Genomic DNA, 24,500 nt, shown 5'->3' on the forward strand with positions numbered 1-24,500 from the left:
CTTATCTTTTATCTTGATCAGGCGTTCACAGCAGCCGCCTACGTCATTCCCTTTTCATTCAAGATGGCGGGCGATGAGTCTGGTACAACGCTTGGTCAGCCTCACCTGGCCAAACAAGACCTCAGTTCTTTAGTAAGTGTCCTTTTTGTTGGATCTACGCGCTTGTACATGTGTGTCGGTGACAGTCTGACCGCGGTTTTGTTAGACGTATATCTTAAAAGGTGACGGTTCTTTGCGCCGAATGCCGCCAGCGGTGCACCGGCACATGACGGCAGCCAGGCCCGAGCCGGCGAGACGAAGAGCGAAATTCAACCACAATCAGAGAATACATCCAGTATTAACAAACACACATACGCCGATAACTTTAATTTGTCATTTGTATCAGTTTCCTGTATTAATTACAGACACTCAAGCCAAACTGCATCATTTGCTGAGTTGAAGTAAAAAATCTCAATGGACGTCGCAATGGTGATGGAAGTCTACCACGTCCTGAGTTGTCGTCACGTTATCGACCGTTTTAGCTGCCTCTGCATGCCGTTAACTAGTGTATAAGTACAACGATAGTCGAAATAGATGTTAATCTTTATTGTCCTAGTTTTATAAAACAATGAAATACGGAAGCGCAGCACATTCACCAAAGAAGCAATATATTTCAAAAACGTACCACCATTTATTTGGAAAAAAACGTGTGTTTGAGTGTTATGACTCTGGTTTAAGCTGAGTAGTATAAAACAAATACCGACACCCTTTATGGTCTGTGAAGACCACCGTAGTTAACGTCTGTCTATCCAATTTAGGGATTCAGCGGTGCCACTTTTTACTAAGTACTATTTCTGAAATTGTAGTACCTGTCAATACTCACTTACCTAATAATGTAATTACAGCAACATTGTATAACCGCTGTTAAAACATGGACAGTTTCCTCCAAAAGTATCCGAATTCCTGTATTCTTGGCGTTGACATCAAGAGATGAATATCAGTATTCCAGATTTTATTTACCGATATTGTATTGTATTGATATTCCCGATATTGATATGTTCAACAATGAACATCACTCGTAATGGAATCGTCATATAATACTATGTACAGTGAATGCAATTTGATTTCCGAAATGCCAAAAATACATTCAACCAGGCTCCTTTTGGACGATACCAGCTGTCAGTCACACTGGTGTCCTCTCATTTGTGTCCTCTAAAATATTATATATTGTTTTTATTAATTATTTGGTCCATAAAATCAGTGTGTTATATGAAGCAAAGAAACCAGAACATATTCACTTTTAAGAAGCTGAAAACTTCCTTTGGTTATGTAAAAAAATACTGAAAAAGATGAATGGAGTTGAGTATGTGTCAGTAACTTATACAACCACATAAAAACTCTGAACTTAAGTGTTAAAATATTATGTTTTTTACTGTGTGCCTCTCTAACGTTTCATTGTCTGTCCAGGATGTCTCCTCCCTGACACCTCTGTCCAGAGAGATCATCAGCAGACAGGCCACCATCAATATTGGTATGAAGATCAGTTACTGGCTGTAATAACTCTCTGATTTTGCTTCCATTGCCCATGCTTGGTGTGAAACATTAAAACCTTTTTCTCCCCCAGGTACAATCGGTCATGTGGCCCATGGAAAGTCCACAGTGGTGAAGGCCATTTCTGGTGTTCACACTGTCAGGTTCAAGAACGAGCTGGAGAGGAACATCACCATCAAACTAGGATATGCTAATGCTAAGGTAAGCGAGGAATCAGTTGAGTGCCAGCCGTTGCCAGAGATTTCAGCCTTTTTTCTGGGAAAGCTGATGATTGACCACTTCCCTCTGGTCACGTCTTAGATCTATCAACTCGATGACCCCAGCTGTCCCAGGCCAGAGTGCTACAGGTCGTGTGGCAGCAGCACTCCAGATGAGTTTCCCACAGACATATCCGGCACCAAGGGCAACTTCAAACTGGTCAGGTAAGCCATGTCCAAGAACCACAATATGAGGACGTACTTGAGGTTTTTGGTTGTATTAGGTACTGACACATGGTGACGGTGATGTGAGCGTGACAATCATTTAAAGTGAAAACTTGGCTGCCAACCAGGGACGCCAGGGAAAACATCACAAAATCTTAGTCAGTTTAAGTCTACGATGTCTTAAGAACATGTTCACATCTTGAACTCACTGTGAGACAGTTTGTAAACCACTCACTCTCCCACACCAAACCCCATAGAGAAAATCAGAGGTTTTCATATTATCTTTTGTCATCTTCTTTCAGACACGTGTCATTTGTGGACTGTCCTGGTCACGACATTTTGATGGCAACTATGTTGAATGGAGCCGCTGTTATGGACGCTGCACTGCTGCTGATTGGTAATTCTCCATTTCCTGTCGCAGCCTCCAACAAGACAACCACTCTTGATAGCGAAGATGCATTATTAACTCCTGTATTTTTTTTGGAAATTTTCGTCTTTCTTTCTCTTGTCAGCGGGGAACGAGTCGTGTCCCCAGCCGCAGACGTCAGAGCACCTGGCAGCCATCGAGATCATGAAGCTGAAGCACATCCTCATCCTGCAGAACAAGATCGACCTGGTGAAGGAGAGCCAGGCGAAGGAGCAGTACGAGCAGATCCTGGCCTTTGTACAGGGTCAGTCACGACTAACCCACACACCCTCTCTCTCTGGTTTTCTTTTGGTTGATCGGTCGTTTGACTGTGTAACGTTTGTCCTGCAGGCACAGTAGCAGAGGGAGCTCCCATCATTCCCATCTCAGCCCAGCTGAAGTACAACATCGAGGTGGTTTGCGAGTATATCGTCAAAAAGATCCCAGTGCCCGTCAGAGACTTCATTTCCGAGCCCAGACTCATTGGTAAGAAGATAGTTTCTTTTTCCCTGTCCATGGTGTTCACTGTGTTTTATTTTTGTTTGATTTAACTTTAAAAAAAAAATAACATTCATCACCTTAAGTCCAAAAATGTCCCCCTTCTAAACTGCTATTAAACACTGTTTTTTTTTCACTTTCAACAGATTGATATTTTGGAAGCAACACAAAATCTAATCTTGAATCACTAACCCTTTTAAATGCAGTAGAGCTACAAATAAACTGATTCATCCTTTGGTCCATAAAATGTCAGGAAATGTTGAAAAATGTTGATCAAACCTGGAAATGATGATGTTCTCAAATGACAATACCACAGCTTTTTAACATAAGAATCCCCACAAAATGTCCATTATTTTCCATGTACTACTTAATGAGTGCAAAATATCTAATTTGATTAACTACCATTAAAAAAAATATCAGTTTTTCACTTTCAATTAATTAGTTTTCTATAACCAACATTCATCCCAATTGTTAAAAAAGGTGACACTAAATCAATCCTCAGTTATTTTCATAATCGATGAATCGTTTTGAGTGTTTTCATAATAATTCATACAAGTTTTCTGATTTTTCTTTCTTTAAAGGTGAATATTTTCTGGTTTCTTTGCTCCAGAAAGCAGTAAAACTGAATAATTTTGCTTTGTGGACAAAATCAAGACATTTGAGGACATCATCATTTCCCAGTTTTGACATTTTTGGACCAAACAAATACTCGTTTAATCAAGAAAATATTCAACAGATTAATCAATATCAATTCATTTCTTTATAGATGTCCTTTGCCCATTTGTAACAAAATGTTGCCACTTGGTAGATTACCAGGAAAATGACGTTTTCTAAACAGGAAAATGTTTCAATATGTATTTTTTTTTGTAGGTGTTAAAAAATTTTTATACAGTATTTGTAATTGTGTGTGTGTTTATGTATGTATGTATATATGTGTATGTATGTGTGTATATATATATATGTATGTATATATGTGTATATATATGTGTATGTATGTGTGTATATATACACACATATATATATATATATATATATATATATATATATATATGTGTATATATATATATATATATATATGTGTGTATGTGTGTGTGTGTGTGTGTATATATGTATATATTGGTGAAAACCTCAGTATATGTGTAAAATGTAATGAAATTTATAATGGGTTTCAGTTTGTACATTTTATGTAATTAAGGTGAGGAACGTAACTGTTTGTTTTAAACTGTGTGTCAGTGGAACAGGAAAAATGTAAGAAAAAGTAAAATGAGGTTGTACGAGGTTTAATATTTTCCCTCCTCGTGTTTCAGTCATCAGATCTTTTGACGTGAACAAACCCGGCTGTGAGGTGGACGACCTGAAAGGGGGCGTGGCAGGAGGAAGTATCCTAAAGGGCGTGCTGAAGGTGAGCGTCAACATCCGATGTTTTTGTATTTTTCCTTCCGTCGTATTAGTTTTATGTCATTGCCTGTTGCTCTGTGTGACCTGTAGGTGGGGCAGGAGATTGAGGTGCGGCCCGGTATCGTCTCAAAAGACCACGAAGGAAAGTTGATGTGCAAACCCATTTTCTCCAAGATCGTGTCTCTGTTTGCCGAACACAACGATCTCCAGTACGCTGCCCCCGGTGGTCTCATTGGTACGTCCACACTCGCATATTAGCTTCTCATCTAAGAGAGTAAAAAATATACTGTTAATATCACAAACATGGCTCAGATGCAGCAGTCAGAGGGGATTTCTCCAGGGAAATAAGCCACGCCCCCTCCCATACCAAACCCCATAGACAAAATCAGTGATTTTAACACCACAGCACACAGGTGTTGTTGATCCACTTCTGCCTCCTCACTAAGTTCCAATGTCTTATTTTGTCACTCCGGCATTTAAAATCCTTTGTTCAGATTTACCTCAGTGACAAGAGTGTCCCCGCAAGCTAAAATCACTGATTTTCTCTATAAACCTTGGTGTGGGAGAGTGAGTGAATCCCACACTATTCTTTTCACATATTTGTCTCATGTGACGTAACCTGATTCAACACAAACTGAAATCCTTTTGGAGGAAAATTAAAAGTAAAAAAGGAAATGGATGTGGTTGCATTCATACACAAAATTCTTTTCACTAAATAAATTAAGGCTGGGTGACATGTCTTATAAATAATCTGTGTTTATGTTGTTTATATCCTGATATAGGAGATATACAGTGCATCCGGAAAGTATTCACAGCGCTATTTTTCCATATTTTGTTATGTTACAGCCTTATTCCAAAATGGATTCAATTCATTTTTTTCCTCAACATTCTACACACAACACCCCATAATGACAACAACAACATTTTTTTAATTCTTGCAAATTATTAAAAATAAAACTGAGAAATCACATGTACATAAGTATTCACAGCCTTTGCTCAATACTTTGTTGATGCACCTTTGGCAACAATTACAGCCTCAAGTCTTTTTGAATATGATGCCACAAGCTTGGCACACCTATCTTTGGGCAGTTTCGCCCATTCCTCTTTGCAGCATCTGTCAACCTCCATCAGGTTGGATGGGAAGTGTTGGTGCACAGCCATTTTCAGATCTCTCCAGAGATGTTCAATCAGATTTAAGTCTGGGCTGTGGCTGGGCCACTCAAGGACATTCACAGAGTTGTCCTGAAGCCACTCCTTTGATATCTTGGCTGTGTGTCCTGCTGAAAGATGAATGACTCTTGACTTCAGTGCTCTGACATGCACTGTCAACTGTGGGACCTTATATAGACAGGTATGTGCCTTTCCAAATCATGTCCAATCAACTGAATTTACCACAGGTGGCCTCCAATGAAGCTGCAGAAACATCTCAAGGATGAAGTTGAAACAGAATGCACCTGAGCTCAATTTTGAGCTTCATGGCAAAGGCTTATGTACATGTGATTTCTCAGGTTTTTTATTTTTAATAAATGTTTCAATAAATTTGCAAAAATGTTCACGTTGTCATTATGCGGTGTTGTGTGCAAAATCTTGAGGAAAAAAATGAATTTAATCTGTTTTGGAGTAAGGCTGAAGTGCTGTGAACTGTGGATATAAAGCTGAACACAGGTTGTTTCTCTGAGACAACACACTGTATAATATAATAAATATGATAGTGATGACAGATGTGATGATACCCAAAATCTAACCATATCTTGTCTATATACCTATATACCTTGTCTCTTGTCATAAATAGATATGATATCCATATATTGACTAGAGATAATTAAGGTAAACTATTGTGATTGTGGATTTATCAGTTTTATTATATTAAAACCAGTTTTCTGTGATTTTTTTATTTTTTTTTCCAGCTTCTTAAATGTGAATTTTTTTTTTAGTTTTTTGAGATCGTCATTTGCAGTTTGGGAAACGCTGTTTTCCTTCCGCTCTGTCAGTTCCTCAGACAACCTGAACTATCTCTTTAACATCCACTGATGGTTAAAGCATGTTTTTTTGCACAGGTGTCGGCACCAAGATCGACCCGACGCTGTGCCGCGCAGATCGTATGGTTGGCCAGGTGCTCGGCGCCGTCGGAGCACTGCCGGAAATCTTCACCGAGCTGGAAATCTCCTACTTCCTGCTCAGGAGGCTGCTGGGCGTCCGCACGGAAGGAGACAAGAAGGCTGCCAAGGTGAGCAGTGCATTCTGGGACAGGTCTTTGTCTGAATGAATGATGTGGAACTTTTGTTTGTCCTTGTTAGATGACACCGTCTTGATTTGAACCCCTGCAGGTGCAGAAACTGTCCAAGAACGAGGTTCTGATGGTGAACATCGGCTCACTGTCGACAGGAGGTCGAGTTAGCGCCGTGAAGGCCGATCTGGCCAAGATCGTCCTCACAAACCCTGTGTGCACGGAAGTGGGAGAGAAGATTGCACTGAGTCGACGAGTGGAGAAACATTGGCGGTAAACCACATCAGAAACACAGCGATCAATCAACTATTATCATCCATAAATCAATTGACAAGATTTGAAAGACAAAACTTTTCTCATTGTTCATTTAATTCCATCCCGGGAAAAAAAAAGTCTTAAAAACAGACCCGGAGTTCTTTTTCTTACAAACAAACCCCAAAAAAATCCATAAAAATGGACCCGAGAAAAATATCCATAAAAATGGACCCGAGGAAAAAATCCATAAAAATGGAACTGAGGGGAAAAAAAACCATAAAAATGGACCCGAGAAATAATTTGTAAAAAATTGACCAGAGAAAAAAAACCTGTAATAACACAGACCCGGAATTCTTTTCCTTAAAAACAGACCTGAAAGAAATGTCTTGCAAACAAACCCGAAAAAAATCCCTAAAAATGGACCCGAGAAAAAAATCCCTAAAAATTGAGGTGGGGTGGGGTAGCTCAGTGGTTAAGACCAGTACCCCTGTGTCCAGAGACATCATGGTCACAAGTTCAACTCCACCCCGGCAGGTTGTACTCAATTCCCTTGTAAGTCGCTTTGGATAAAAGCGTCTGCTAAATGACCTGAGAAAAAAGTTGTAAAAAATTGACCAGAGAAAAAAAAAACAGAAATTGCGATTAAAAACCGTTATCATTAGTTCCTGACGGTGAAGAAAAGTCTTCATTGTTATTACTTTATTTGTTGTGAATTTCCAGACTTTTATTTTCACCTTCAGTGTCGTACGATGTTTTTGTTTTTTTAACCCGACATCTGTCTGTCTTTCCTCTGTCAGTCTGATTGGCTGGGGACAGATCAGGAGGGGCGTGACCATCACACCCACAGTGGACGACGACTGAGCAGAACGAAGTGGGACGCGGCCGTGAAGTTGCCATCGACGACCATCAACACTCTACGTTGCTGCTTTTTATTTTTTATTTCTTTTGGTTTTTGTTTTCCCTCACGAGGAAGACGACGAGGACAGAGCTGGACATGTCAGTGGTTTGAAGACGCCTCCTCCTCTTCCTTGCCTGACGAGGAAGAGGAGGCGGGGCTTAGCTGGGCTTCATCTGTGAAGCACAGGTTTGTTCTCCTGTAATGTTCACACAGATTTCACTCACAGATAATAAACACATTTGGAAGAAATGTCTGTTTTTCTTTTTTATTTCTTCTGTTAACGTGATGGAGCCAAAACACTGCAATGTTCACATTTATTCATGAATTTTAGGAGAGAAACAAAGATAAATCCCTTGTTTCATTAAAATTTGAAATAAAATTTCAAAGTTGTAAGCATGTAACACATGTATAAAAAGTTATACATGTCTTTATATCTGTTTTTTTGCTTCTCTGTAACAGAAAACACAAAAAGAACTTTTTTGAAAAAAATAATTATTTAAAATAAAGTTGGAGAAATATACTGAAAGTAAAATATAAATTTGATCATGTAAATATTTACACAGCAGCAAATGAAATCTAGGTCAGTTTTTCCTTTTTCATTTCTGATGAAAAACTTCAACATGGATCATTTGTTTTTAATCTCTAATTTCAGTTTTCCCACACAAACCCTTAATTTATATACAAAACAGATTTGACAAGTTTTCTTTTATCATTATTATTACTAATAATATAATTATTGTTATATATTGTTATAATATTATTATGTTCTGTAAAAGATGAGCACAACGATTATAATGAAATAAAAATGTGCAGAAAAACAGTTAAAATAACAAAAACAAATTCTGTTCTGTTAAAATTTTACAGAAATGGCAAAAAAATTCAGAAAAAGGGCTTTGATTTGTTACATTTTCCTGTGAAGTGATCATTTGATTTCAATCTTTAATTTCAGTTTGCACACAAACCCTTACATTTTCTCCCTTCACTTTATTTTGAAATGATTTTACTCTTAACAACAAAAATAAAGTTTTACACGTTTATTAAATTATTCTATGAATAAAATCTGCACATACAACGATCGTGATATAAAAATGTCGACCAAAGATATTAAAATGTGAAGTTCGACGATATTTGCCGCGGTATTTGCTGACGCCGTGAAACCATCGTGTGTTGACTGAAGGTGTTGGTGTCGCACTTCCGGGATGGTGACTCTCCAAGTAGGTCCAGCTGCAGACCCGCAGACCACTCAACGAAACGCCCCTTTACTCAACGAAACGCCCCTTCACTCAACGAAACGCCCCTTTACTCAACGAAACGCCCCTTCAAACTACACGACACTCTGATTGGCTCTCAAGAGACTGCGTCTGAAACGTGATGACGTTTACTAACGTGATAACGTCTTCTTTTATTGAAACTTTATTTACACACGCGTATTTCACAGACACTTGTTGACAAGAGACTTTTATCCCGGTGTGCGACAGGAATAGAGAAGAATAAATACTCGTGTTGACTTTTATGAACACAGAAATGTACTTTCTGTGAAATTTGTGAATAATTAATGTCACTTTGTAAAGTATGAAATGTTATAGCCAAACTGCTAAAATATATAAATGCTGATTGGAAAAGTTCTTTGAACATCACGTTTACACAATATAGTATCACGTTTTTGTGATATAATTATCACGTTTATACAATATAGTATCACGTTGATGTGATATAATTATCACGTTTATACAATATAATATCACGTTTATGTGATATAATTATCACGTTTATACAATATAATTATCACGTTTATACAATATAATATCACGTTTATACAATATAATTATCACGTTTATACAATATATTATCACGTTTATACAATGTTTATACAATATAATATCACGTTTATACAATATAATATCACGTTTATACAATATAATATCACAAATTCCACTTTGAACACACACTTTGAATAATTTCATTTGTTTTTGCAAACTTCCAACATCATGGCAACCTGTATGTTACAAAAAGGTGTGTTTAATATAGGCCTACATTTATTGAATGTCTTATTAGTCTGTAGTTTGACATGTTGTTCAACTGGACAGAACAACGATTAGAACTAATAAAAGTCTACTTGATCAGGTTTTTAACCTGAAAGAAACCCTCCTTAAATTCTGTGCTGGTGTGGTCCAGGTGATGGTAGACAGATGTTAAGTAGACGAGATCTGCTGAGTATGTCATTAAGGAGATGTGACCTATTTCCAGGAAGATATGTTAAACATTGGTATCTGAATCAAACCCAGCCAGTTGGACATCAGTAGGTCTTTTGATGAATGTAAAACAAATGCACTGAAACCCTTGATTCTGCACAGAAAGTTGTTTAATTTTCAAATCCATGTAATTAATACAAGTGATGAATGATATATTTTCTTTATTTTATACACAACAGACTATCCAGCAGACACATTCACTACCCAGGGATTACAGGCGTCTGAGGAATTCCTCACACTCCAAGGCTTTCTTGTAATTGCTCAGGAAGATATCCAGGTTCTGCCTCGCTTTTGAGGAAATGTGGCTCTGAAGCTGTTCCCCAAGCTGGGTTATCTCGCTGACAAGACAAAACGATATAGCAAAATAATGAAGTCGTTAAAGACACTCAAATACATAATAAGATATAAACTGAAAATTGGATTAACAGTTTCCTAAACTATCCGGCTTACCTTGAGTCAAACTCTGTGCCACGCATGTACATCTCCTTGGCTTTGTCCAGGGAGATGGAGTGAACAGCTCCGAGGGCGTATACTGTTGCCTGTGGCATGAAGATTAAGATTTAAGATTGTGTTAGACAGTGACCATGTGTTAAAAGGAGACAGACATATGCAGTCATATAAAACATGTAGTCTACAAATCAGTGTCAGTGTCTGAGATCTCACCTCTGGCAAAAGTACATCCATTACGAATGCCACTGGGTCTGCAGACTTCTTGTCTGTCTCAGTACGTTCGAGTACTTCAGACAAGAAGTGCATGACTTTGTCCACTTGTTTATCATCTTCAAAAAGAAGGATGACCCTGTCCTGTTTCTTGGCCCAAGGAGACACCGTGTTGCCTGTGATGATGTTCTATAAAAATTGTATAGGATTTTAGTTTGGGTATTCATATACAAATACACAAACACCACACTAAATGCCATTGTCACTCACTTTAAGGTGTTGCAGCATGCCCTGATCCTCTGTGATTACACTGGTTAACCGACAACATGCCTCGCGTCGCTTCTGTTGGGCTTGTTGGGCCCTTTCCTAAAATTAAATTACACATAATATGCAGCACTGATTACATGTGATTAAGAACTTTGAATAAGACATTTTCTTTCCCTGATTATTTGCACTTCCTCTGATAAGAGGTGTCATCCTGGCTGGCAACTTGTTTGGCCACAGTAACATCACTGCCCTAAATGAATATACAGATAAGCCTGACTGAGAGGCAAATTGTTACATTACTTCTGAGAACAATCATTATTATCAGGGGCATCTATAAAAATGCAGGAATCTTGAAACTTTTTCTCAATATCTAAATTCTCAACAAGAGTGAAAATAAAATACACATTGACTTAAGATTCTACACACATGAAGTACAGTACACATAGATGAAATGGCTCCAGCATTAGTTTACTTTACTTTACTTATTTTGAGTTTCTGATACTCAAATGGATGAGTTGAATAGTTTGATGGTCACAGTTATCCATGGTCAGGACAAACAGAAATAACATCACATTTCATAATACATAAGGCTCATGGGGAAATTAAAGCCTTTCAGCGTTGAAATGAAAAAATATTTGATAATTTAGGACTTACCACCGTACTCCACCATTGACCTTTGGTGTCCCTGCAGATGAGCCACAAGCTTTGCATAGCTCCCCTTTTTTGTGCAGATCAGTGTCCGAGTCGCATCTCCTCAGCTCAGGGTCTGCTCCTTCACTGAACGTAGTGTTGCTCTATAAGAGAAAATGTAAATTAAAATTGTATTTTGTATTTTTAACATGGAAACATTTTTAATCCAGAATCAAGAAGTAATGAACTGGACTGCATTTGCCTGTAAGACTTTCCCTGTCCTAAAATATATGCAGGCTAACTGAAATAAATCAAATCAAATGACACTGTTGACTGTGATTTAACAGAACTTCTCATTTCTAAACATGAAAAATATTATTCATCATCAACTCTTTTATCTTAACAATTGTAGAACTGAGGTCACACGTTTTCAAATGAGCAAAGCTGTGTGCAACTTGTCAGAGTCATTTAAAGATTAAAAAACAGATAAATACTAATATATAGAGATCATATAGTTTATCTTATACGTTTCTTGGTTGAAAATGAGACAATGTTATATTGTCAATGTTATAGCCTGTACATATAAATAAAAGAAAAAAAGGAAAAAAAGAAAAAAAAGGGAGAAAATCGCTGCGTCTTGCTTGCTGTTACAATCGCTATCGTTACAGCATGCAGACATTACTGGTTAATAAACTGCTCTTAATTGATTTAATGGATACAAATAATGAATATTCATCCAGTGTTCAATATCAAAATGTGTTTTTTATCCATTCTTACCTTTTCCTCCGTAATTTTCCCGTGTTTTTCCCGTGTTACTTTTTCGGGTTCTCTCTTCATACTAGGTCAACGTAAACTTCATCACGTTTCAGACGCAGTCTCTTGAGAGCCAATCAGAGTGTCGTGTAGTGTGAAGGGGCGTTTCGTTGAGTAAAGGGGCGTTTCGTTGAGTAAAGGGGCGTTTCGTTGAGTGGTCTGCGGGTCTGCAGCTAGACCCTTCTCCACCAGCTGACGAGCACGGGACGTGACGTCACCAGGTGTGACTTCGACACGGGATCAGAGAGAGAAGGAGAAAGACGAGTTTATTTATTTAATTAATTATTTTAAAAACCGATCTATTGATTGATTTCGCGTGAACGTGAACGCATAATTTAGTTTGTGTTTGCGCAGCAGAGGTTCGTGAACGTCTCTCATGGAAGCTGCAGGTAAAAAAACAGCTGATTTCTTCTTTTTTTAAATCAGTTTAAATGAATCTGATTAAACCACACGCGATTTCTGTTATGTAAGTTTCACTTTTTCTTTACATGAAATGTTTTAAATTAAAAGTCTATGCTTAAAAATTTAATAAATGCACATTTGACTTTTCTGTAGCGATTACTAAATTAGTTTGAGTGTTATTTTAAATCATTAAAACTATTTGTTTTTGAATATTTCCCGTTTTCTTTGCTCCATGTAACAAAGAAATCATTAAAAACTGAATCATTGTATGTTTTTCAACAGTTTCTGACAATAATCGTGAGTTGCAGCCATACTTGCACGTGTTAGTTTCCTGTTTAAAAATGAAAGTATGAATTTATGTCATCTTTCACTGAGCGATTGATTTATGCAGGGGCGCAGTCAGGGGTTACAATGACTCCTGGGGCCAGTACTGAAAGGGGCCCCTAGAGAGCTTTATTATTGTTAATATAATTATTTATAAAAGAACATTTTAGGGCTGCAACTAACAGTTTTTTTCATAATAAATTAAACGATTAATTATTGATTATATTCCAAAACAAAGAGGCAGAAAATGTCCGTCATCTAAAAAATGAAGAATTTAAATTTTTCTATGGAGCAAAAAATACCAAAATATTCAACTTTATAATTGTAAAAAAGTATAATAAACGTTGATTGCAGCCCTGAAGTATGTTTTTATAATTAAATTGTTTAATAACAATAATTCTATGCATGTTGTTAGTTTAATAATTTTTTTAATTTTTACATTCACAATGTCATATTCAAAAAAGTGGCATTATCAAAAGATAAAAGTGCTTTTTTGTTATTTTTTATTAAATAAATGTTAGCGAACTTTTCTCAGTACTTTATTGCACAGCTATCTATCTTACCTGGCTTACCTAGCTTACCTGGCTTACCTGGCTTACCTAGTTTATCTGGCTTACCTGGTTTTAAATGTTAACCAACTTAAAAACAGGAGAAGAAGATACATGTCTTTATGGGCCTTTTTCCTGGCAGCCATCTTGGCAAGAAAATTCAGAGACAAGGACAATGTTAATGTTCAGTTGTGATTTCTTTTTGTCATGTCTCGTTGGTCAGGTGGTCAGCGTGGGGTGCCGCGGGACAGCGGCGGTGCTCAGAGACGCTCCCCCCTCGACGTCATCATGAGTCAGATTCGCCGCAAACGTACAGCCTCTGACAGGAAGCCACTGGGACGCTTCCTATCCTGGTCCTCAGAGCGGACGAGGATCCCTGAGGATGGAGAGTCTGAGGCCAGAGAGGACAGAGGACAGAGAGGACAGAGCTCAGGTTTTTTGTTTGTTTTTGTTTGTTTGTTTGTTTGTTTTTATTAGCATTAATGGTCATTAATAGTTTTTCAGTTATACTCAGAGGTCGTAATTTCTGAATTAAAAGAGTATGTTTTGGTTGTAGCGCCCCCTGAAAGGGTTCCTCCAAATCATCAACTTGTTCTAACCCTGTGCCCCAACAAATATGAATGCCTTTTTTTTTTAAACACTTCTGTCTTTTTTCATAATTCATAATAATTAAGTTTGACTCAGTCCGTCTGATTGTTGTCTGTGGACACGTCTGTTTTCTTAGCCACTTAGCAAACATAGGTTTAACACATTAGCCACATGCTACTGCAGTGTATTAATGTCTTTATCAAATGGGCTAGTTTAGCTAGTTTAGCAAACATTGGCATAGATGTGGGAAGTTAGCTAATTAGCAAACATTGTTGTAAAGCAAATGTTAGCCACATGCTACTGTGGTGTATTTACATATGAAATAGTGTTTGTATGTTTATCAGATGGGCTAGTTTAGCCAGTTAGCAAACATTTTCATAACACTAACAGTAAGTATGTGATACTTAAACTGTTTTTTTTGTATAAAATAACAGGTGTAATGTGTTTATCAGACAGGCTAGTTTAGCTAGTTTTACAGAAGCTGCTATAAAGGACAAACACAGACAAACTGTGTCCTCTCTAGACTGTGAAGGACATCGTTGTTTACGAACGCACTTGGGACACCCACATCCTCGCCTTGTTGTGTGTGTTTGTGGGTGCGTGTGGGTGTGTTTCAGGTGTGATCAAAGCAGCAGAGGAAGAGCGCGACAGTGGCTGGGGTCGAGTTCGTGTTTTCCTGCAAAGGCTCGGGAAGAAAGCGGACAGCAGTGTTCTCAGTGTGTCTCACTGTGACCTGACCGCTACTGACCTGCTGGAGCTGGGTACACACACATACACACAGACACACACACTTGTTTTTATAGCTCAGTGAGGACACATCAGAGACATAATGCAACTTAACGTTAACCATCACAAGTAATGGTGTTTTTCCATTATACAGTTGTAGCTCGACTCGACTGTTTGGTATCAGTCACCAGTCATGTAATTTTCTATGACTTCATAGCTCCTGTGTGGGCGGAGTCGTCACGTGAAATTGTCGTGACGTGGTTTCTATATGCGACACAAACACAAACTAGTGACTTGTAAAGCAGTTGTTTTCAGTATTCGTCTCACAGCGAATAATATTGTAACATCACTTTATACATGTAATATGTAATATATTCAATTTTTAACCAACACCACCTGGAACACGCACACGTGATGGCAGCCATTATGTCTCCTCAGCGACGCTGCTGCAGTTCCTGCCTCAGCTGGAGGACGTGGACGTCTCGTGGAACGAGCTGATTGGTGGCTGTCTCACCACACTGACCTCTCACCTCCATCATGTGGGCGGGGTCAGGTCGCTGAGGCTGTGCAGCTGCAGGCTGAGCGTTGATGACATCACTGGGCTGGGTGGGGAACCAAACGTTTTGTTTTTTTCCTGTAACTATACATTTTACGATAACTGAAACTCTTTCTCTCTGTGTTTTGTTGTTGTTGTTGTTTTTTTAGGCGAAGCTCTCAGCTGCGTCCCATTTTTGGAGGTCCTGGATTTGTCTTGGAACAGTGGCATCGGCAGCAGAGGATTACAAGCCCTGCTGGGTAAACTTCTACCACCACTGAGGGAGATACACCTGGTGGCCTGTCAGCTCACTGCAGCTGATGCTGCTGCACTGGGTAATAAAATCACAGTTCTCCATCACTAAGTTCAAATGTCTTATTTTGTCATTTCATTTAAAATCCTTTGTCCAGATTTACCTCAGTGGCACAAAGTGACCACATGAGGCAGCAGAGGACCAGCAGCTCCTGTGTCCCCGTGGCTAAAATCACTGATTTTCTTTATGGGGTTTGGTGTGGGAGAATGGTGGTGACTCCCACACTATTCTTTTCACATATTTATTTATTGAATTAATTAAAAAGTAGTAAGTAAAAAGTTATCTGACAGCCTGCCTTGTTTTCTTTTGTTCCAGGGAGCTATTTCCTACATTTCCCATCATGCCACAGGAGCAGAGCTCATGTAAACGTTCCATTCGTCCTCTCTGTCTGTGTTTGTCTTCTCAGGAGGAAAGTTGTCTTCTCTGCCCAGACTCTGTGTGTTGGACGTTTCCTGTAACCCTCAGCTCACGCAGGAAGTGGAGGGAGGCGACTTCAGGGAACTGGCCGCCTCCCTCTCTCACGCCACCTCCCTGACGACGCTTCGACTGCAGGCGTGCGGCCTGACGCCAGACTGCCTCGATGCTCTGGGTATGAGACGTAACGACTGTGAAAACACTGAGACAATAATAAACACGACATCCCATCCTACTTCTTTGTCCTGCAGGTGGTTCGCTCCGTTACCTCCCTTCAGTGCGGGAGTTGGACGTGTCCTGTAACAGGGCCGTGTCGGGAGGACTGAACCTCCTCACCTTTCACCTGGCTCACCTCACACAACTGGAGATCCTCGACGTCCACCTGTGCTGCCTCACACACGCAGACCTGGAGGCCCTGAGTGAGTATCTCTGCATGTGTGTGCTCTGTCTGTGCTTGTGTGGACTTGACTAAACACCTTCCTTGCGGGGACATTGTCCCTTGTGTGGACATTTTGCTTGGTCCACACAACAAAAAACGCCAGGATGAGCTTCTTTGATCCCAGTGAATCATCTGTAAAAGTAAAGTTCTCCACACGAGTGTCAGTAAATGCTTGAAAGTTTTTCCTCGCTCCGCCTAGTGTCTGTACATTTGTATTGCAGGTAAAAATAATGTATTGTGTGTGCAGCAGTCATGTGACTCCTTGTTTTCAGTCCAGGTGCTCCCGGCTCTGACAGCACTCACAGAGCTTGATGTATCATCCAATAAGGAGGCAGGGGGCGTGGTCCACCCGTTAGTCTCCGCCCTCCCGCTGACACAGATGAAGCGTCTCCCGCTGAACAGCTGCAGCCTCAACCAGGAGTCGCTCACTGCTCTGGGTACATACATTACATACTGTTATACTGATATTTATTATTATTTATAAATTTCATACACATAAATATAAGAGAAATAACATAAAAGTGAGAAAGAAGGAGTAAATTGTGTGTTCGTTAAGCTCAGATTGTGCCGTCCCTCCTCGGCGTGGACGTGTCCTGGTGTAAAGCGGTAGGTGGTCGCTCGTCTCTGATCCTCGACACCCTTCAGCCGTCAGTCATCGCGGAGCTCCGCCTCAGCAGCTGTGACCTCACCACTGATGACCTGCTTCACCTAGGTAACAGTATAAGTTAAGGTTAAGGTAAGAGAATTTAAGTTAAGAAACACAGAAAAAAGTTGAGTTTATGGAGTTGAGGTGAGTTAAAGTTGTTTTGAATAAAGACAAAGAAATAAATTAAGTTAACATAAGGGTAGGATAAGTTAAATTAAGTTAAGATAAGGGTAGGATAAGTCAAGATAAAGTTAAGATCATTTTGGTTAACTCTAGTTAAGATAAAGGTTAGCTTAGTTAAATTAAGTTAAGATAAGGGTAGGATAAGTCAAGATAAAGGTAAGATCATTTTGGTTAACTCTAGTTAAGATAAAGGTTAGCTTAGTTAAATTAAGTTAAGGGTAAGATAGGTCAGGTAATGTAAGTGAAGTTGAGATGATAAGTCAAAGTCATGTAAGTAAAGATAATTGTAAGTTAAGTTGAGGGTGAGATTTGTCAACTTAAGTAGGATTTGTTAAAGATTAAGTTTAAGATCAATTTAAATTAAATTTAAATACATTTTTCTTAAGGTTAGAGTTAAAGGAGACATATTACACCCTATTTCCCCAAGTTAAAATAGTTCCCTGGTGTCCTAATGAACATGTCTGTGACATGCTTTGGTCAAAATACCATAAGGATGAAGCACCATAGCAGTAATAACCCTGCCAAAACTGCCCCTTTCAGAACGCTCGGTTTTGTGCATGGTCCCTTTATATGCAAATGAGACACAGGCAAACACACACCCACTTCTTCCAGGGGGTTTCTGATTTGTCATTTTTTACATCACTCACTCGCTCAGCTCCTGTTCCCTCGGCTCCATTCCTCTCCCCCTCCCTCCACTAGTTCTCTGACAATATCAACAACGCAGCGTGTGCGGAAAACAGCGAGAGTGCCGTCACAGGAAGAGACGTCCAACACAAGGATCAAGCCGAACACTGCCGAACTGTAAATCAGTTAAAAACACTTAGGGACAGCAACGCTGATTGCCACCGCTGATCGCCAGCGGTGAGCGGCGAGCTGCATAAACTGCCGCTGTATGTGACTGTATCAGACTGAGTCTGTGCTCCGGTCATGGAGGACGTACTGAACAAATATTTTTAATTAGGACGTGTCAGAATGGTCAGTTATGAGCTCTATGTGACCTTTTCTTAAAAATGTGTATGTTTGTACGTCGGTGAAATACGGTCGCTGACTAAATACGGCGACCACTGGCCGCAGTCTGATGTGAAGTGGTGCGAACACACGAACACACGTTTGCTGACTTTATCCGGCACATTAGCTTCATATATAAAATCCTCTGAGGCTGGAAGTTTGTGTAAACACTGTGCTCCACTGTGCAGCCACCAACAGCACACATGTCCCTCCGCGTTGACATAATACCGCTCATCCTCCCTCGCCTGCATTCTGTCATAAGCGCAGGGAATTCAACATCGCATGTTTTATCGCCTTTACTTACACTAAGGGGGACCACGAAAAAAGGACTGAGTATTCTTTTTCCACACTTTGGCGACTGGTAGGGCCTCCAGAGTCCCAAATATAAGTATTGAAATGGTTAAAAAGTTGATTTTGCATAATATGTCCCCTTTAAGTTAGAGACAGAGTTAAAAGTTTAGTTTAATTGAAATTAAGGTATGTTAAAGATAACATTTTAAGTCAAAGTTGAAGTTATGTAAAAGTACATTTAAAGGAAACTAAAAAATAAATTTAAAGATAAAGTTAATTTGTTAAAAGATACATTTAAGTGTATGTTGAGTAAAGTGAAATTTAAAGTAAACTAATGGAGCATTTCCACCGGTTCTACTTGCCTCGCCTCGCCATGCCATGGCACGGTTTAAGTAGCGTTTCCATTAGCATAGTACCATGTACCAGGTACTATTTTTAGTTCCATCAACTACCAGGGAAACCTCTATATTTAACAGGAGTCTTTTAAAGTGGAGTGGTGTATTTAGGGACAGCGCCGGCGATCGCGAGTGGCATCACAGACCGCTGCCGCTGTAGTCTGTGGAGTAGGAGGCTGTACTCTAGAGACGTGATGATGTTTAAATGCACTTATTGTAAGTCGCTTTGGATAAAAGCGTCTGCTAAATGACATGTAATATGTAATATGTAATATGTGATGACAGAAATCAAGCCCAACAGTGCCCAATTGTAGATAAGTTAAAACTATTTAACAATCCAAAAAACGTAGGTTAATCTCCAACAACTACTGAAGTCTGGTGTGAAGTCACTGTGTCGCATATAAAACAAAGTCACCGCAGTTTCACTCAGCCGTGCAGTGATGACTCCGCCCACGTTAAGTAGGTACTTTTTTGTAGTGGAGATGCAACCTAATCGTGCTGTGACGTGCCGTGCCAAGGCAAGTAGAGCCGGTGGAAATACGCCATAAGTTAAAGTGTCTGTGTTGTTGTTGTCCAGCGTCCGTCTGCAGACGTGGTTGTCTGTCGTCTCTGAAGATCTTGGACCTCTCCTACAACTCCTCAGTGGGTGATGAGGGTTGGTCCACTCTCTTTGAAGCTGGAGGTCTAGGCTCGCTGGAGGACCTGGACCTGAGCCTGCGACCTTTAACCTCGGCCTCCTGCTCGGCCTGGCTGCCGGCGCTGCTGCAAGCTCTGCCCACGCTGACGGTTTTGACCCGGCTGTCTGCTCAGCGCTGGACGATGGGCTCTCAGGAACGACAGCAGCTGAGTCAGCGTGTGAGGAAGAGGAAGCTGCTGCTGGAGTTTGATCCAGAAATAAAAGACGTGACGTCATCGTGTAAGAGGACCAATCAGCAGAGAGCAGAGGAGTGACCTGCTCATGTGACCGACTCCTCATACAGTGACTCAGCAGATCATGAAACAACACAGTAAACTGAAGTTTACTGAAGTTTATAAACCACTCACTCTCCCACACCAAAGCCCATAGAGAAAATCAGTGATTTTAACATCAAACACACAGGAGTGGTTGATCCACTGCTAGGTTCAAATTCTTCATTCAGATTGACCCCAGTGCCACAAAATGACCACACGAGGCAGCAGTAGACCAGCAGCTCCTGTGTCTCTGTGAGCTAAAATGACTGATGGACTTTGGTGTAGGAGAGTGAGCAGTTAACAAACTCCAGTTTTCTGTTGGAAAAGCTGATTTATATTTTGTTGTCACTGCTTGTCTCAGACTGGTTGGAGACGCTCACAGCATTGATATCGATTTATTGCTGCACTTGAAAAACAATAATTCCACATCTCACTGCAACACGTAAATGTAAACATGTAGATAATCTCTTTTTATTAAAATAATCTCAGTTTATTGTGTTATTTTTTTATGATCATTTCCATCTTTTATTTCTGTTCCTCTGATGCACAGTGAGTCCGCTGGCGTCCCCGTCAGTAGGAGGCGCTGCAGGTTCCCACAGTGTCTCCTCATCATAACGTCTCCTCAGATTATTGAAGGCCTTGGCGAGAAAAACCCGACAGTCAACTTCGCACACGCTGACATCTGTCTGCTGCGGCAGCAGACGACCGCTGGATATCAGCTCTCTGAACGCCTGAGGCGGCAGAGCAAAGAACAAGGTGTGGCACAGTGTGAGTGCGTGACCACTTCCTTTCTTGCGTGTTTTAGGGAAAATACCTTAACATTCCTGATAAAAAACCCAGTGTTATGCTAAGCTATGCATAAAACATGCATTTATACTAACAACCACCCACATACAATGGCTCTATGCTAATACTTGTTAGCGAAAAGATACGTTTTATGCTAAACTATGCATTAAACATGGCTGAATGCTAACAACTACCCACAAAAAGTGGCTCTATGCTAGTAGTTATTAGCAAAAACCTACATTTTTGCTAACCAAGCATAAAATATAGCTTTATGCTAACAACTGTCCACATAAAATGGCTCTATGCTTGTAGTTTGTTAGCTTTTGTGTTACCTTACATACAGGCTCCTCCTCCAGGTGGTTCCCCCAAATGTAGATGTGTGTTAGTGTGGCGTTGGCTTTCATGGCGTGAGTCAAAGCTAACAGACCATCCGTCCTGATGTTGTTGTTGTTGACCGACAGCCTGACAGACAGACACACACACACAGACACACACAGTGTTAACACAGTGAAAAAGGCTGAAATGTCCCTTTAAATTGTGACTCACTCTCTGAGGCCGCAGCCCGGCCGCATGAGGGCGTCGCTCAGGTATGCCGCGCCTTCATCTTCATTCCGATTGGATGACAAGTCGATGACCTCCAGTGTCGGGTTCTGCTTCAACACCTCGGCGAGACGGCGGGCGCCGTCACGGGTCACGCGGTTGCTATAGAGATGAAAGGAGGGAGTTAGTTTGTCCACCATTTTGTTGTCATGAGAGAAATATGAGGATGACCCGATTCTTTTCTTGGAGGTCGAAGGTCAAAAATCAAAGTCACTGTGACAACAGTAGATAATAGCAGATTATGGTTGGTTATGATGATAGATTATGGTAGGTTATGATGGTAGATGATAGTAGATTATAGTAGGTTATAATGGTAGATGATAGTTGATTATGGTAGGTTATAATGGTAGATGATAGTAGATTATAGTAGGTTATGATGGTCGATGATAGTAGATTATGGTAGGTTATGATGGTAGATGATGGTAGATGATAGTAGATGATGATAGATTATGGTAGATTACCAGTGCAGGTCGAGGTAGCGCAGGCTGTGGTTGAGTCTGAGGCCTTCGGTCAGTCTCTCCATCCCTGTGTCCGTCATCATCATCTTCCCCAGGTGAAGCTCCAGCAGACTGTTGTTCACCGCCAGCATGAGGCTGCAGTGCTCCGCCCACTCCTCCTGACAGGGGGAGGGGTTACAACGGGAGTGAATGAATGTGTGAATGAGTGTGATGACGTACCTGGAGGCTGAAGAGCAGAGGTCGACTGAGGTCGACGTGATGAAGAGTGTTGTTGTTTTTCACAGCGATGGCAACTGCGATCACGCTCTGAGTGTCCTAAAGAGACAGAGGCGGGGTCAGTGTGTGTGTGTGTGTGTTCACCAGGTCACAGTCAGACAGCTCCACCTCCTGAAGTGTGTGGTTCACCTGCAGCATAGTGGCCACGTGCATCGCTCCTCTGTTCCCTACTTTATTACCTGAGAGTCTGAGGGAGAGCAAGCTATGGTTACACTGAGAGAGAGAGGGAGAGAGAGAGGGAGAAGATGATCTTTAAACAGACCTTCAGAATAAAAGCGGATGATCTTTAGACAGACCTTCAAAATAAAAGCTGATGATCTTCAGACAGACCTTCAGAATAAAAGCTGATGATCTTTAAACAGACTTTCAGAATAATAGCTGATGACCTCTAAACCGACCTTCAGAATAAAAGCTGATGATGTCTAAACAAACCTTCAGGCTCGTGCTGAGGATCTCAGCTCCCTCTGACAGGATGTCGTTAAACGTCAGGTCCAAAGATCGCAGACATGAATTCTCCTGCTGCTCCGAAAAAAAACCAAAACACACTTAAACGTCAGCTGGATAAAATAAACAGGAATTATGTCCAAAAACTCTTCTTCTCATTAGTTATTCACCTTAAATTAAAGTGTGAGTGCGTGAAATAAAAGCACCTGTAAGAGATGAGCGATGTGTTTGACGCCTTCATCTGTGACGCTGCTGAACTTTAAATCAAGACCTGACAATAAAAAACTAGTTTTTTTAAGGTAATAATAATAATAAGAAGAAGAATATTAAATAATATCTTGTAACAATAGTAAATGTTCACCTGTCACAGAGGGTGAACGTCGCAGACACTCGGACACAACGAGAACATCGTCATCGGTCAGTCTCTGACCAAAAGTCAGTCTGTGGTTTCACACACACACACACACACAGACACACAATTTACAGAAAAAATGTACAGAAAAAACTTAGATTTTTATTTATAAACCTTGACCACTAGAGGGCGCCCGCAGTCTGATCACAGTATAATGAGAGCAGCTTGTGTTGTGTTGCGTGTTTGACTTCAGATCAGCAGTGAAAGTTTGACTCGGTAAGTTTAATCTTTTTCAACCAGAATTCGTCGAATAATAATAACTCTAAAGAAAACTAAATAATATCACTTTATCTCTACACAAAACTATGTATGCTGTTATTGAATTGTTGTTACAAAGGATTATGGGTAATCCTCAAAGCGCCCGGACAAACCACGCATGCGCTGTATAAAGAGACGATGCTAACATTAGCCGCCGTAACCATGGATGTATTATAAGAACTGGATAGAGCACCGCCCCCTCCGTCTTGTAGACAATTTTGTCATGGTGGCCACTTCCGTGAACTGCAACAAAAAATACTCACAGGGCCAGAAAGCAAATTTCCCATTGACCACAATAGTAAAAGAGACGCCTATAAAACTATTCACATGACACCCCCAGACATGGACATAGGCATGTATAGATCTTTATATTCTATGTTTTTAATTCATGGAGTTTCATATTTGAAAAACCTTCCTAAATGCCAAGAAAAATCGAATTTCTCAGAGCGACGTCACAGCTGAGTACGGGTACAGCAAAGCGCGGTCATGGAACGGCTACTGTCAGGGAAGCGTACGATGTGAACACTTCGGCAATTAACGCGCCGAGCAAGTCGAGAACGCGGACGGTGCGTTCACATAGCCAAAAGGCATCACGGGGGGTAACACTACTGCGCATGCTACTTGGTATGCGCTAGGTGAGCAACTCCCTAGGAATGAACGGAACCAGAGGGGCGGTGCTCTATCCAGTTCTTATATCCATGGCCGTAACCTACGACAAAACACTTGGAAAATGGATTATAACTTAACGACAACACACCGGAAGTGAACTTCAAGTAGTATTTCACAACAAAATGGAGTCAGAATTATTTTCACGCGGTTTTAAAGTTTTGTTGGCACGAGTTTTTCCACGGAACTTTCGAGAATTACCCATAATCTTTTGCTGCTGCTACTATTTTTATTTTCTGCCCGTGCAGTAACCAGTCAAAGACAGCAGATGGCGGAATTGTACAATTTAGCGGGGTTTGACACAAATATGATGAAGTCTGACTTTAAATCTTTTCTTTTTTTTTAAATGTGAAATCAAATCTCACCGCGTCTCGTTCGTCTCGCGTAAAACGCCCAGAACGTCGGGGTTTATTTTCACTCCGTTTTCGGCGCAAACGGCTTCGTAAATCTCTGCCAAGTTTCTCGGAGGAGCGGCCATGACAGTTGTAGTTTGAGTTGCTATGGTTACAGACGAGGACGGCGGAAAGAGTCTCAAAATATTAATATTCAATTATAGAAATACAACTTTGGGGGGGGGGTGG

The 24,500-nt window shown here is 40.3% G+C and overlaps 4 protein-coding genes across 4 annotated transcripts; 2 read left to right on the plus strand and 2 right to left on the minus strand.

Annotated features, from left to right (window-relative positions):
- Positions 1 to 13: 13 nt before the first annotated feature.
- On the plus strand, positions 14 to 7,883 carry eif2s3 (eukaryotic translation initiation factor 2, subunit 3 gamma). The gene is made up of 12 exons (XM_058652607.1): positions 14 to 132; positions 1,447 to 1,510; positions 1,604 to 1,731; positions 1,831 to 1,952; positions 2,255 to 2,349; positions 2,465 to 2,623; positions 2,710 to 2,844; positions 4,164 to 4,258; positions 4,345 to 4,489; positions 6,312 to 6,481; positions 6,582 to 6,754; positions 7,534 to 7,883. The coding sequence occupies exons 1-12, from the start codon at positions 64 to 66 to the stop codon at positions 7,595 to 7,597; spliced, it is 1,419 nt and encodes a 472-aa protein (XP_058508590.1). The 5' UTR covers positions 14 to 63; the 3' UTR covers positions 7,598 to 7,883.
- A 2,149-nt stretch (positions 7,884 to 10,032) lies between these two features.
- Positions 10,033 to 12,375, minus strand: LOC131466957 (PWWP domain-containing DNA repair factor 3A-like). The gene is made up of 6 exons (XM_058640598.1): positions 12,221 to 12,375; positions 11,468 to 11,607; positions 10,817 to 10,912; positions 10,550 to 10,735; positions 10,337 to 10,425; positions 10,033 to 10,224 (listed from the first exon to the last, which is right to left on the minus strand). The coding sequence occupies exons 2-6, from the start codon at positions 11,522 to 11,524 to the stop codon at positions 10,098 to 10,100; spliced, it is 555 nt and encodes a 184-aa protein (XP_058496581.1). The 5' UTR covers positions 11,525 to 11,607; positions 12,221 to 12,375; the 3' UTR covers positions 10,033 to 10,097.
- An 82-nt stretch (positions 12,376 to 12,457) lies between these two features.
- On the plus strand, positions 12,458 to 20,512 carry lrrc31 (leucine rich repeat containing 31). Its single transcript, XM_058650274.1, has 10 exons — positions 12,458 to 12,645; positions 13,754 to 13,963; positions 14,736 to 14,879; positions 15,283 to 15,450; positions 15,550 to 15,714; positions 16,099 to 16,281; positions 16,358 to 16,525; positions 16,818 to 16,982; positions 17,102 to 17,257; positions 19,646 to 20,512. Exons 1-10 carry the CDS (start codon positions 12,633 to 12,635, stop codon positions 20,017 to 20,019), a joined length of 1,746 nt encoding a protein of 581 aa, XP_058506257.1. The 5' UTR covers positions 12,458 to 12,632; the 3' UTR covers positions 20,020 to 20,512.
- Positions 20,513 to 20,521: 9 nt separating this feature from the next.
- On the minus strand, positions 20,522 to 24,397 carry lrrc34 (leucine rich repeat containing 34). The gene is made up of 10 exons (XM_058625545.1): positions 24,285 to 24,397; positions 22,945 to 23,024; positions 22,790 to 22,854; positions 22,572 to 22,658; positions 22,269 to 22,352; positions 22,083 to 22,178; positions 21,867 to 22,021; positions 21,352 to 21,507; positions 21,138 to 21,267; positions 20,522 to 20,750 (listed from the first exon to the last, which is right to left on the minus strand). Exons 1-10 carry the CDS (start codon positions 24,395 to 24,397, stop codon positions 20,532 to 20,534), a joined length of 1,185 nt encoding a protein of 394 aa, XP_058481528.1. The 3' UTR covers positions 20,522 to 20,531.
- Positions 24,398 to 24,500: the final 103 nt, after the last annotated feature.

Source organism: Solea solea, chromosome 1 (assembly GCF_958295425.1).
Source record: "Solea solea chromosome 1, fSolSol10.1, whole genome shotgun sequence".
Classification (NCBI taxonomy): Eukaryota; Metazoa; Chordata; class Actinopteri; order Pleuronectiformes; family Soleidae; genus Solea; species Solea solea.

What these genes read in the sequence shown, in the direction of transcription:
- eif2s3 (XM_058652607.1), top strand. Translation starts at nt 64, where the DNA reads ATGGCGGGCGATGAGTCTGGTACAACGCTTGGTCAGCCTCACCTGGCC. An exon ending in TAGGATATGCTAATGCTAAG is followed by an intron (nt 1,732 to 1,830) that starts GTAAGCGAGGAA and finishes GTCACGTCTTAG; the next exon opens with ATCTATCAACTCGATGACCC. An exon ending in GATCCTGGCCTTTGTACAGG is followed by an intron (nt 2,624 to 2,709) that starts GTCAGTCACGAC and finishes TTTGTCCTGCAG; the next exon opens with GCACAGTAGCAGAGGGAGCT.
- LOC131466957 (XM_058640598.1), bottom strand. Translation starts at nt 11,524, where the DNA reads ATGCAAAGCTTGTGGCTCATCTGCAGGGACACCAAAGGTCAATGGTGG. An exon ending in GTCAATGGTGGAGTACGGTG is followed by an intron (nt 10,913 to 11,467) that starts GTAAGTCCTAAA and finishes ATTTAATTTTAG; the next exon opens with GAAAGGGCCCAACAAGCCCA. An exon ending in GGCACAGAGTTTGACTCAAG is followed by an intron (nt 10,225 to 10,336) that starts GTAAGCCGGATA and finishes TTGTCTTGTCAG; the next exon opens with CGAGATAACCCAGCTTGGGG.
- lrrc31 (XM_058650274.1), top strand. An exon ending in TGATGACATCACTGGGCTGG is followed by an intron (nt 15,451 to 15,549) that starts GTGGGGAACCAA and finishes TTGTTTTTTTAG; the next exon opens with GCGAAGCTCTCAGCTGCGTC. An exon ending in AGCTGATGCTGCTGCACTGG is followed by an intron (nt 15,715 to 16,098) that starts GTAATAAAATCA and finishes TTGTCTTCTCAG; the next exon opens with GAGGAAAGTTGTCTTCTCTG.
- lrrc34 (XM_058625545.1), bottom strand. Translation starts at nt 24,397, where the DNA reads ATGGCCGCTCCTCCGAGAAACTTGGCAGAGATTTACGAAGCCGTTTGC. An exon ending in ACGTGGCCACTATGCTGCAG is followed by an intron (nt 22,179 to 22,268) that starts GTGAACCACACA and finishes CTGTCTCTTTAG; the next exon opens with GACACTCAGAGCGTGATCGC. An exon ending in CTCTGCTCTTCAGCCTCCAG is followed by an intron (nt 22,022 to 22,082) that starts GTACGTCATCAC and finishes TCCCCCTGTCAG; the next exon opens with GAGGAGTGGGCGGAGCACTG.